At 33.3% G+C, this 13747-nt stretch overlaps 1 protein-coding gene across 1 annotated transcript in view; it reads right to left on the bottom strand.

The window, feature by feature from the left end:
- LOC111043678 (dual specificity protein phosphatase Mpk3) overlaps nucleotides 1-13747 on the bottom strand; it is a 46590-nt gene that overhangs the window by 5368 nt on the left and 27475 nt on the right. The window contains exons 3-4 of the mRNA XM_039439691.1: nucleotides 8286-8488; nucleotides 1106-1235 (exon numbers count right to left, since the gene is read on the bottom strand). Of these exons, the coding sequence (XP_039295625.1) occupies nucleotides 1106-1235; nucleotides 8286-8488 (333 nt within the window). The remainder of the gene's footprint in view (nucleotides 1-1105; nucleotides 1236-8285; nucleotides 8489-13747) is intronic.

Genomic DNA, 13747 nt, shown 5'->3' with positions numbered 1-13747 from the left:
TATTCATATTGAATGAAAAAGACTAAGAAATTATCAAAAAACCACTGATTTATTGATAATTAGAAAGACCGGTTTCGGTTATTACACCATTGTCAATCTCTGATAAACTAAACTTAGAGATTGACAATGGTGTAATAACCGAAACCGGTCTTTCCAATTATCAATAAATCAGTGGTTTTTTGACAATTTCTTAGTCTTTTTCATTCAATAAAAATTATAGGTTATGCTATCCACTTCAATTGATTTTAGTCCACTTTTCAGTCCAGAAATAAATAAACTAGAGATTTTGAATTTCATTTGATTAAAAACCGAATAATAATAGAATGATTACATTCAATAAACTCTCAGATATTGAAAATATACCAGTAGTTAATCAATGAAAAACAGTTCTCAGCAGATGATATGACAATTTGTTCACAGTCAATGATAATCCTCATTCCTAAACGCTGATTTCTTAGTGATTTCTTTCTCATTCCTAAAATCATGGTCATAGAGAGAAAATAGCATGAGAAGATACCCCATGGTATAGGGTGTTTATGTTCCAAATTCCAATGTTAACTCAAGCCGATAATCCTAGTAGTTGTTTGTGGTGAAGCCATGTGACGTGGTAGTCTCTCATACTGTGACAGTCTTTGATGTTACCCTCTCCGAAGAGATCATAAATATGTAAGGAAATTAATAATCTTATCTAAGATTAGGAGAGAGATAGTACAAGGAGTATTGTCTTTTTTTCTTTAGGGCTACTTTTGAATATAAATAAAAATATAAATCTGAGTACGGTACCCTTTTAAATTATTTCGTCTTCAAATGCCATTTTCAAGTCGAGGAGTATACTTTTTATACAAGGAGCATCCTTAGTTTTTCTCTCCCGATCAGTACTTTCTTGTAAAGATAATTGATCAATAAATAGTTAGATGAATAAGTGAAATGAGTGTGTAATTGAAGAATGTTGAGTGACACATAACCTAGCTACATTTGGAGTGTTGTATAAATTAGAATTGGAACCGTTTTGGGCTTATAAGCCTGTGGTACTTTTCTGTAAGTTGAGTAATTCTCATTGATTAAATAAATAAATAAATAGACAAGTAGATAGATTTCCACTTACCGATAAATTCGATAGCTTTTGGAAAAAAGCTGGCAAGATTTTGACTCCAATGGTCGGTGATTGGGATGTTCATGTATTTGATTCTCTCTTCAAATACATTGGGAAGGTCGGGCGTTACATTCAGAATATACTGCAAACAGAAAATATATACATAAATTACATAAAAACAATGAACTCAATCAGCAAGTTATATAATCTCAATTACGAAAATTTATTATTTAATCATCAAAAAATATATTTTCTTGGCGAATAATATATAATTGATTGATCTTTTTCAACAAGGATAACCAGTGAATATTGTATGAGATATACAGGTATCAGCTAACCTCTATGAAAGGCAGTGATAATACAGAGAATTGGCAACGCTGTTCTTCTATCTTTCTCCACTGCTATTATAAAGTGGACCTCACCAAGTCTTTCTATTCTGTATCAAATTTATTATGAAAAAAAAAACACTCAAAATACTTGAGCTTGGCTCATTCAAAACAGTTTACAACAAAATACTGTCCCAGAATTTTCTATTCATTCCATTGACAACTTAACTAATAACATTTCCAAATTCATCTCATTAGGAATTCAATTATGAATGAGAACACTAAAAATACTTAGCACATTCATGACAATTCATAAATATTAAAAGCTATAATCTAATCTATTTCTAGCTTTTTTCATTCATAATTCTATTCATTACAGTACATCAACAAACATGAATTGAAAATTATCTGATATTACTTATATAGTGAGTTATAATGCCACGTTATAATGGCAGTGGAGAAAGATAGGAGAGCAGCGTTGCCGATCCTCCGTCTTGTCAATGCCTTCTAAAGACGGTAGCTGCTACAGCTTTATTGATTTTATATTAACTGTTCATTCTTGTTCAAAATAATCAATTCTATTTTATCAAGCAAGAAATTTTATTTTTCAATGATTACATAATGAATTTTCATAATTATTAAGATGAAATATTTTGTTAATTAATTATTAATTCTACACTGTTAAAAGACGATCTGACAAGAGAGCAAAGCGAGAAAGAGATAGCGCTATCCGCTTTGTTGAATGATAGACAAGGATTGCAATACCATTGCTAATCAAACACTGCCATTATAAAGTGGACCTCAATATAGAACTAGTAGTCCCTAATACATTAATGTACGACATCAACTGAAATTAATTAAAATTCGATTCAAAAATACTTCTAGTTTAATTTCATTCATGTTTCAAGTGTAGAATGATAAAATTCATTCAAGTGAACGTTGTTAATGAAGAGGCACGCTTCGCCTTATCAGCTACAATATTCGCATTAAAAACGTGTATATATATGTTTGATATGTTTGCACAGATGTACAGCTGAATTGAATGAATGAGTCATGACCTTCGATACAGATATATGATGTAACGACACTTCAAAAAAGCATTGTAGTCTGTGTTGAACAAGCGCTAGTTATTAGAATGGGATAGATAACAGGTACAATTCATACTTCAAACATTCTCACTTTTTTCTCACAGTTCATCTCTCTTTTTCTCTCTCTCTTTTGGTAGAGAGTTAGTGGGATGGATATTTTGAGGGGAGGATATTTTTAATATTCTTTCCAAAGAATGGACATTGATATGTCCAAAGCTCCGCCAATTTATGTAGATGCATAACAATATAATTATCTATAGTTATTATATTACAAATTACTTTTTCATATCATATACAGTTCAATATTATTTTCTTAGTCTATATTATGTAAATTCATCTATAATTTTGCTGTATTGTAAGCTATTGTATATAAGTGTATAAGCCAGTATATATTGTAATCTACATAAATAAAGTACTTAATCAATCAATCAATCAATCTTTTGGTAGAGAGTTAGTGGGAGGGATATTTTGAATATTCTTTCCGAAGAATGGACATTGATATGTCCAAAGCTCCGCCAATTATGTAGATGCTTAACAATATGATTATTATCTATAGTTATTATATTACAAATTGCTTTTTCATATCATATACAGTTCAATAATTATTTTCTTAGTCTATATTATGTAAATTCATCTATAATTTTGCTGTATTGTAAGCTATTGTATATAAGTGTATAAGCCAGTATATATTGTAATCTACATAAATAAAGTACTCAATCAATTTTTTGGTAGAGAGTTAGTGGGAGGGATATTTTGAATATTCTTTCCGAAGAATGGACATTGATATGTCCAAAGCTCCGCCAATTTATGTAGATGCATAACAATATGATTATTATCTATAGTTATTATATTACAAATTGCTTTTTCATATCATATACAGTTCAATAATTATTTTCTTAGTCTATATTATATATATTGTAATCTTAGCCATATATATTGTAATCTACATAAATGAAGTACTCAATCAATCAATCTGTCTCTCTCCTTCTCTGAAAATTCATTCAATTTATGTTTTTCATTTCATTCAATCACATTAGAAAAGCTTAGTTCACAATCTGACTATCAAAACTTCAACTGACTTATCTCTCTCTCTCTCGCTCTCTCTCTCTCTCTCTCTTTCTTGGTAGTGAGTTAGGTAGAGATTTGGTAGAGTTATTATATTACAAATTGCTTTTTCATATCATATACAGTTCAATAGTTATTTTCTTAGTCCATATTATGTAAATTCATCTATAACTTAGCTGTATTGTAAGCTATTGTATATAAGTGTATAAGCCAGTATATATTGTAATCTACATAAATAAAGTACTCAATCATCAATCTCTCTCTCTCTCTCTCTCTCTCTCTCTCTCTCTCTCTCTCTCTCTCTCTCTCTCTCTCTCTCTCTCAGAGAGATAAAGATGATTTCAAATTTGTCTCTGAAGGTAGGAGGATAGATGCTTCACATACTAGAACCGGAGAAAGTACTTTAAGGATACCCAATCATCGAACTACTATTTTCACAAAATCCTTCTTAGTCAGTGCCTGTCGTGCATGGAATACACTTCCTGTTTCTATCAGGTCTATCGAGAGCCGAGCGAGCTTCAACCTGACTTTAAAAAAACATATTTTGGAACAAATGACTGAAACTGTTCGGCCCTAGAACGATCACATGACAACCATCCCTCACCCATTCCACCAATATAAACCTTTAAACCATGTTATGGAACGAATTGTATATATAATATTATATAAACTCATGTTATTTCAATTATCCACTGCATACTGCTGTATATTACTGAAATTTGATAGCCCTGATCTACTTTCAGCCTACTTCATTTTATTAATCAATTATTTGATCTTATCTACCTATATAATTATTTTACTTTATCAATTTCTGTTTTTTTTCTCTTCAATATTCATATTGATAAAAACTTTTACAATATTTCCATTAATAAATAAATCCTTAGTTTAAATAACGAAATTAACGTTTTGGTAGAGAGTTAGTGGGAGGGATATTTTGAATATTCTTTCAGAAGAATGGACATTGATATGTCCAAAGCTCCGCCAATTTATGTAGATGCATAACAATATGATTATTATCTATAGTTTTATATTACAAATTGCTTTTTCATATCATATACAGTTCAATAATTATTTTCTTAGTCTATATTATATTATATATATTGTAATCTTAGCCAATATATATTGTAATCTACATAAATGAAGTACTCAATCAATCAATCAATCAATCTGTCTCTCTCCTTCTCTGAAAATTCATTCAATTTATGTCTTTCATTTCATTCAATCACATTACAAAAGCTTAGTTCACAATCTATCAAAACTCCAACTGACTATCTCTCTCTCTCGCTCTCTCTCTCTCTGTCTCTCAGAGAGGACCAGGAGTCCTAGCTCCGCCCCAATGAAAGCAAATAATCAATTAATTTCTCCCTCTACTGGTTGCGTGTTGATGGGAAGGAGATTATTTTATATCCTTCTCAGAGAATCGACAATTATTTATTGAAACACCGCCGATTCATGTAGTGACATCACAATATTATATTATCGTTATTAGAATTGCATTCAATCTTTATTCTAATTAATAATTAATGTTTCATACTTTGTGAGATTCGTTGAATAAATAGCAATACCGTCATTTAATGTAAAGTGTATGAGTCATTATGCATTGTAACTTACATGAATAAAGAATCTCTAATCTCTGGTAACCTTTTTGTTTTTCTTTCTATCTCTTTCACTACTTATCCGAATCTTCTTCTCTGTCTCTCTCTTTCGTTATTTGTTTCTCTCTCTCCCTCTCTATTCCTTTGTTAATACTTTCCCCTCTCTCTTTTACACTCAACCTAACTATCTCTCTCAATCTCTGTTCTTTCTCTCGTTCACTACTTATTCAATACATCTTTTCTCTCTCCCTCTTTTGCTCTCTCATTTGGTCTCATTTTGGTAGAGAGTTAGTGGGGAGGATATTTTTAATATTCTTTCCGAAGAATTGACATTGATATGTCCAAAGCTCCGCCAATTTATGTAGATGCATAACAATATAATTATTATCTATAGTTATTATATTACAAATTGCTTTTTCATATCATATACAGTTCAATAATTATTTTCTTAGTCTATATTATGTAAATTCATCTATAATTTTGATGTATTGTAAGCTATTGTATATAAGTGTATAAGCCAGTATATATTGTAATCTACATAAATAAAGTACTCAATCAATCAATTTCTTTCTCTCTCTCTCTCTCTCACGTCTTGAAGCCTTATCATCAACGAAGCCACTTGAATCAAACTCCAATTATGAATAATGTTCGGTTCCAATTCACAAAAGTAGAGATCCATCCAATCTTCACTGCACTCGAATCACGTTGTTACAATGAATGGCTCTCGAGTTTTATTTGAATTTGAGTTTTCCACGGCCCGAACTCAATGAATTTTCCGAGCTGAATGGGTTGGAGGAAAATTCCATTGAAAATTGACTATAACAGGAAAATGGGCGTGATAAGAGAGTGAGGGAGAAAATGAGGGAGCGAGAGACAGATTGATTGATTATTTGCCTTTATTAGGGCGGATTTAGGAGTCCATGTCCTTTCTGCTACACAACCCTAAGAGAGAGAGAGAGAGGAGAGAGAGAGAGAGAGAGAGAGAGAGAGAGAGAGAGAGTGATTGATTGATTATATGCCTTTATTAGGGCGGAGTTAGTACTCCTGGTCCTCTCTACCACACAGCCCTTTACAATAGAAGAAAAATTCACATAAGAAAACAGAAAAAATAAGATTACATAAGATTAATATAAGTAAATAAAACTCTTAATCAAAATACAAGAGAATTTTAAACTTAATTTATTAATACAATTGGAAACAATATTTCAAATATTGAGAGAGAGAGAGTGTGTGTGTGAGAGTGAGAAAAAGTGAGAGAATGAGAAGTGAAGAAAGAGATGGAATGATAAAGAGAAAGGATACACAGTTTAAATAAAAGAGAAACATAAAGACCGAGTATAACGAGTGTGAATGAAAAATAATGTGTAAGAGAGAGAGAGAGAGTGTGTGTGTGAGAGTGAGAAAAAGTGAGAGAATGAGAAGTGAAGAAAGAGATTGAATGATAAAGAGAAAGGATACACAGTTTAAATGAAAGAGAAACATAAAGACCGAGTAAAACGAGTGTGAATGAAAAATAATGTGTAAGAGAGAGAGATATTTGATATATTTGATATTTTATTTTACATCTTACGTTGCCAGGTCTGGTAAGACCTATGGCAAACACTAGTTGATAAGAAACAAACAAAAGAATATTGCTTATTACATTGAAACTCAACAAATTACAAGGAAAATTAAGTATAGATTTAAGCTACAAATAATTTAATTATAATTAACAGAGAAAGGAACTGATATGCAAAGCTTGATACATATTACATGGACAATTGAGAATAAATTATGCATAACGAAGAGAACAGATGAGTATAGAGAAGTGAAGAAGAAAGGAAAAAAAAGAAAAAAGACAGGAAAGAGAGAGAGAGAGAGAGAGAGAGAGAGAGATAGTGAGTGTGTGAATGAGGGGACAAAGAATATGAATGAAAGAGCAAGTGAGAGAGATAATAGCCCTCTTGAAAGCTGTATCATTCATAAGACTTCATTGAATGAGATAAAATCAAGTGTTGAAACTGCGTTGTAAAATTCAGTCTATATTCGTTTGACTCAGCAATGTTTATTGATAACAGCATCAATTGAGAAGCTCTAATAAAATTTTATGTGTGATAGTCATTGGTTTGAGTTTTTCATCAGAAATATCACATCATTAATTTTTATCAATCATAGAAAACTGCTTTGTTCAGATCCTGTTTTGAAGATAGATGCCTCAACACAGCTATGATAAAAACATTTCGATTGATTGAGTAGGTAATTCATTTATGTAGATTACAATATATACTGGCTTTTACACTTATATACAATAGCTTACAATACAGCAAAATTATAGATGAATTTACGTAATATAGACTAAGAAAATTATTTTTGAACTGCATATGATATGAAAAAAGCCATTGGTAATAGCTATAGATAATATTGTTATGCATCTACATAAATTGGCGGAGCTTTGGACATATCAATGTACATTCTTTGGAAAGAATATTCAAAATATCCTTCCCACTCACTCTCTACCAAATAAAGTCATTGATAAAGATACTATACATTCATATGGATAATATTATAAGAACGCTAGCAAACTGAAATCTAAATACCGACCTTAAGCTGCTTTTACACCAAAGTTATTAACAAATGTTTATTTTTCCGTCCTTATAGATTCTATTAGATAAATCGGAGCTTGACAAACACATATGCACATCATGTGTATGATAAGTTGTGTTCAATCTATAAGGACGGAAAAATAAACATTTGTTAATAACTTTGGTGTAAACGAAGCTTTATATTGTTCTGATGTCAACCTAGGTTGTCAAGATGAATTGCTCGACAGATGCAGTGACACGTTTGCCAATAACTCGATGAAATGGTGAACATCATGGTGAATGGAATGGTCAACATAATCAAAGGTGACAAAACGAATTGCTCGTAATTTGCACTGACCTGTATACCATACTTGTCGAGATCGTCTGCATCGACCGAATTTGCATGGTTACCCAGATAGAAATATCAACCTAAATGAGGGTGCCTTAACGAATTGTTCGTCATTAGCACTGACCTGTGAGCCAGTATCTCGATACAATCATAGGTGCCTTAAACAAAATGAAGGTGACAAAACGAATTGCTCGTAGTTTGCACTCACCTGTATGCCATATTTGTCGAGAGCGTCTGCATCGACCGAATTTGCATGGTTGCCCAGATAGAGATGCGGCAGAATCTGAACGGGGAAGGCATCATCCCCCCCTCCACCACCGCCTTCAACACCCTCGTCGGCCGAATCGGACAGCGAGGACTCATCGGCCGAAAATGTGCCTGACGATTCACCGCCTCCCAGGCTCCGGTTACCTGTCAACAATAATATTCATTTCATTCATCTAAAGTATTCATTTGTACAATTTTTATTCTTCTTACAATACTTATTCATATAATTTATCAATACAATGAAAAATCATATAGCTGAGACTCACTACCTAAATTAATGTTTGGAATAGCTTCAAGTATAATTCAAATTTGAATGACATGAATTGACCAATTAAATCTAACCAATCAAATATCGGCGTTGTCAGATTGAGGCCCGGTTGCACAACAGCTGGTTAAATTCTAACCGTCATTAATTCCACCAGAGTCAATCATAGAATCCGTCTTTTCAAAAACACCTTCTCCGATTGGTTTTCGTGGAATTAATCAAGGTTAAAATTCAACCAGCTTTTGTGCAACTGGCACTGAGTGAAGTTAATTGCAGTTTACTTTTTCATTCATGTGACTGAGTTACAATAGGAGAGCTACTTGTCCTGTCGTGCTGTGCCGACTCATCTGAAAAAACGCCTTTTGTGTTTCGGCCCTGAGAAGTTATTCCATGGTATAGGCCATTATTTTTCAAATTTTTGTTGTTGAGGTGAGAGTGTAAGAACGGCGGCACAGTATGAGAGACTACCAGCGTCACATAGCTTCACAAAAAAGAACTACGTGGACTATCGGCTTAAGCCAACAGTGAAATTTGGATCATAAAAGGCCTATACCATAGGATATCGTCTTATGCTATATTAAATTTCTCCATGATATTATATACCTTAATCAGAAAAGTAATTATTATCAACCCTACTACAATCCAAAAAACCAATAATTATAGATTCTTTATTCTTTTAATTAGAGAGTTTATCAGAGATTGACAATGGTGTAATAACCGAAACAGGTCTTTCTAAGTATCAATAAATCTTTGGTTTTTTGACAATTTCTTAGTCTTTTTCATTGAATTTAACATTTTAGATTGTGCTCCGCTCGGAAAAAGAATAGCATTAGTTGTTATGAGAGTGTTCACACAGTGGCAGAAGTTGACACTCCCATGACAACAAAGAGAATTGAGTAGACTATCTTGCATCTTATATATAAATATATTTTATATTGTATACAAATCATTGATTCCACGTAAAACTATAATGGTACGTGCATTTCTCTCAATTTAAACTGATTTTCCATATAATTTTATGTAGTTATGACTGTGATATTCGACATTTTATTACGACTTTCCGATATTTTCAACTATTGTATTGTGACTTTGGTGAATGTAACAATAGAATTCAATATACCCAATAAGAACTTCGATCATATAACTTATTGTTGTGCATGAGATGAGGAATAATTTTATTTTTCAGATACAAAATGTCTTGCAATTTTGTCACTATTCTCAAGTCAAATCTATAGTGAGGTCCACGTTATAATGGCAGTGTTTGATGAGCAATTGTATTGCTATCCTTGTCTATCATTCAATGAAGCAGATAGCACTATCTCTTACTCGCTTCGCTCTGTTGCCAGATCGTCTTTTAACAATGTAGAATTCATCATGAAATCATTGAAAAATATAATTTCTTGCTTGATAAATATAATTTATTACTTTAAACGAGAATGAACAGTTAATATTACATCAATAAACCTGTATCAGCTACCGTCTAGAGGATCGGCAACGTTGTTCTTCTATCTTTCTCCACTTTCATTATAACGTCCATTATATACTACTGCATGGTTATGAATTGAGTATTGTGGTCTATTGCTATATATTATGGTCTAGAAAGAGCTATAGTGCAGGGACACACGATCCGGCGACATCGCCGTCCGGCGTTTTCGCCGTCCGGTTGCAAGAAGTACACAGGAAGGCATGGGGCAGAACACACGACGCCGGCGACGGCGAAAACGCCGGCCCGGCGAGAAATTGACCCGGCGATATCGCCGGGTATTCTCTACTTCGCCGTCCGGTTTTGCCGCCGGAAAGCTATAGCAGGGCATTGTACTGTATGGAGATGAACACACGACACGGCGAAAACGCCGGACGGCGATGTCGCCGGATCGTGTGTCCCTGCACTAGGGGGATAAGGATGAGGTGATGGATTAGGAGTAAAAGGTGGAGAGGAGGAATAGGATGAAGAAGAAGAAGAAGAAAAAGAAGAAGAAGAAGAAGAAGAAGAAGAAGAAGGTGGAGAAGGAAGTATTGCTGTTGAATGCAGTCTAGGCTGTTCATTCCTTTATTCATATTATTGTCAAGACGTTCGTTCCATACAGACAGTATACATTCTACCCTCACTGGTTCCATATCATTCACATTTCTCCTTCATAGGCCTACACCCCTCTTTTAGCCTGTCTAGATCAGTGAATGAATGACAAGTGAATGAATGTTGAAAGCCTATTCATGGAATAGTAAAGGTTTCTGAGGACGCTACTTGCTAACCTCAGTGGACAGATTACCCTACTTATTTCAGTAGCTTACTGTTTATAGTGAGGTACATGTTATAATGACAGTGAATAAAGATAGAAAAACAGCGTTGCTGATTCTCTGCCTTGTCACTACCTTCATAGTAGTTCTAAGACTAATTCTATAGACTAAGCGCTGTTCTTAGTGAGAATTTGTGTGTATTTATGGCTTCAAAATTTTATAAAATAACTTAATCAATTAAGTTATCAAAATGTGCAGTGTAATAAGTGTAATATTTTACTTTCGTTTAGTTTTAATTCTTGTAAATTTAAAATTTGCATCTCGTATTTATTTTTGGACGAAAATTGAGCTTGAACTATTTACAGTGAAAACATAACCTATTTTTATGGACATGTAACATTATCAAAATTTGGGAATGGAATAGTTTTGGGCCAAGCCTGTTGTTCCTACCCAATCATATTATTTTATATGATTTGTAATATTGTATCCACAAATAAATAAATAAATAAATAAATAAATAGTGAGGTCTACGTTATAATGGCAGTGTAGAAAGATAGAGAAACAGCGTTGCTGATACTCTGCCTTGCCACTATCTTCTATAGAAGATAGCAGATACTGGTATATCTAATGTAATTTTAACTGTTCATTCTTGTTTAGTGGCCAATATTGACAAAGAAATTATATTTTTCAATGATTGAACAATAAATTTCCATAATAATTTTAGATTGAATATTTTGTTAATAAATTATACTTCTATATTGTTAAAAACGATCTAGCAACGTTTCAGAGCTAGAAAAGGATAGCGCTATCTGCTTTGTCGAATGATAGACAAGGATAGCAACACCAATGTTAATCAAACACTGTCATTAGAACGTGGACCTCACTATAAGCGGATGGAGTCCCATGAGAGGTAGTAATTCACGAATGAATGAAATGAATGAGTGGATGAATGAGTGAATAAGTTCATGAATGAACTGACAAGACTCCTTCAAGCAGAGATCCTGAGCGAGCGAAGTCTCAAGAGAGGAATACCCATCTATATATATAAAAGCGAAATGGCACTCACTCACTGACTGACTGACTGACTCACTCACTCACTCGCATAACTAAAAATCTACCGGACCAAAAATGTTCAAATTTGGTAGGTATGTTCAGTTGGCCCTTTAGAGGCGCACTAAGAAATATTTTGGCAATATTTTAACTCTAAGGGTTGTTTTCAAGGGTTTAAAGTTCGTCTTTTAGCATGTATATTCTTCTTCTCCCAATCTCTTAATTATAATTGAAATTTCCATATCATATGTTACTATAGAGCTATAATCTAGATAGAGTACCTCTTCGAAACAGTTGTTAACTGGCAACTAAATTAATAATTTTCTCAGGTTGGCATTAAGTTGAGTTGACTTTGTTAGGTTGGCACCAAGTTGAAGATTTAAATGCATTTATCGCGGAAAAATTGATTGGGCACTGCTACTTCAATCCTGGGAATATTATATTACTAGCCGTCAGGCTCGCTTCGCTCGCCATATCCGTTTAGCCTGGACCACCGACTGGATTGTCCTAACATGATAAAAATGCAGGCGAGCGAAGCGAGCCTGATAATCTCATTCTTGGACTATCCAGTCGGGGGTCCAGGGGGCGGAGCCTTCTGGCTAGACGTATATGGCGAGCGAAGCGAGCCTGACGGCTAGTATGTAATATAAGGATCTAGTTTCAACTTCTTTACGAATGAATAGATTACATAATAAAAGATATCATGAATGAATGAATCTCTAAATGGATGCAAGAATGAACCGACCAGAACTTCTCCAAGCTGAGATCCTAAGCGAGAAAACCCCCAAGAGAAGCATTGCCATAATAATTTTTAGAAGGATCTAGTTTCAAATCTCCTTGTAACTAATCAAAAATGAATAATATATTCAATGGATGAATGCATTTCTGAATGAATACAAGAATAAACTGACCAGAACTTCTCCAAACCGAGATCCTAGGCGAGAAAACCCCCAAATGAGAAGCATTGCCATAATTATTAGAAGGATCTAGTTTCAAATCTCCTTGTAATTAAGCAAAAATGAATAATATATTCAATGGATGAATGAATTTCTGAATGAATACAAGAATGAACTGACCAGAACTTCTCCAAGCCGAGATCCTAAGCGAGAAAACCCCCAAGAGAAGCATTGCCATAATAATTATTAGAAGGATCTAGTTTCAAATCTCTTTGTAATTGATCAAAAATGAATAATATATTCAATGGATGAATGAATTTCTGAATGAATACAAGAATAAACTGACCAGAACTTCTCCAAGCCGAGATCCTAATAGAGAAAACCCCCAAGAGAAGCATTGCCATAATAATTATTAGAAGGGTCTAGTTTCAAATCTCCTTGTAATTAATCAAAAATGAATAATATATTCAATGGATGAATGAATTTCTGAATGAATACAAGAATAAACTGACCAGAACTTCTCCAAGCCGAAATCCTTAGCGAGCGAAGTTCCAAGAGAAGCATTGCCATAATAATTATTAGAAGGATCTAGTTTCAAATCTCCTTGTAATTAATCAAAAATGAATAATATATTCAATGGATGAATGAATTTCTGAATGAATACAAGAATAAACTGACCAGAACTTCTCCAAGCCGAGATCCTAAGCGAGAAAACCCCCAAGAGAAGCATTGCCATAATAATAAGAAGGATATAGTTTCAAATCTCCTTGTAATTAATCAAAAATGAATAATATATTCAATGGATGAATGAATTTCTGAATGAATACAAGAATAAACTGACCAGAACTTCTCCAAGCCGAGATCCTAAGCGAGAAAACCCCCAAGAGAAGCATTGCCATAATAATAATTATTAGAAGGATCTAGTTTCAAATCTCCTTGTAATTAATCGAAAAT

The sequence above is a fragment of the Nilaparvata lugens genome, chromosome 13, assembly GCF_014356525.2.
Source record: "Nilaparvata lugens isolate BPH chromosome 13, ASM1435652v1, whole genome shotgun sequence".
Classification (NCBI taxonomy): domain Eukaryota; kingdom Metazoa; phylum Arthropoda; class Insecta; order Hemiptera; family Delphacidae; genus Nilaparvata; species Nilaparvata lugens.
The sequence above is the reverse complement of the archived record's forward strand: the minus strand, read 5'-3'. Positions and strand labels throughout refer to the sequence as shown.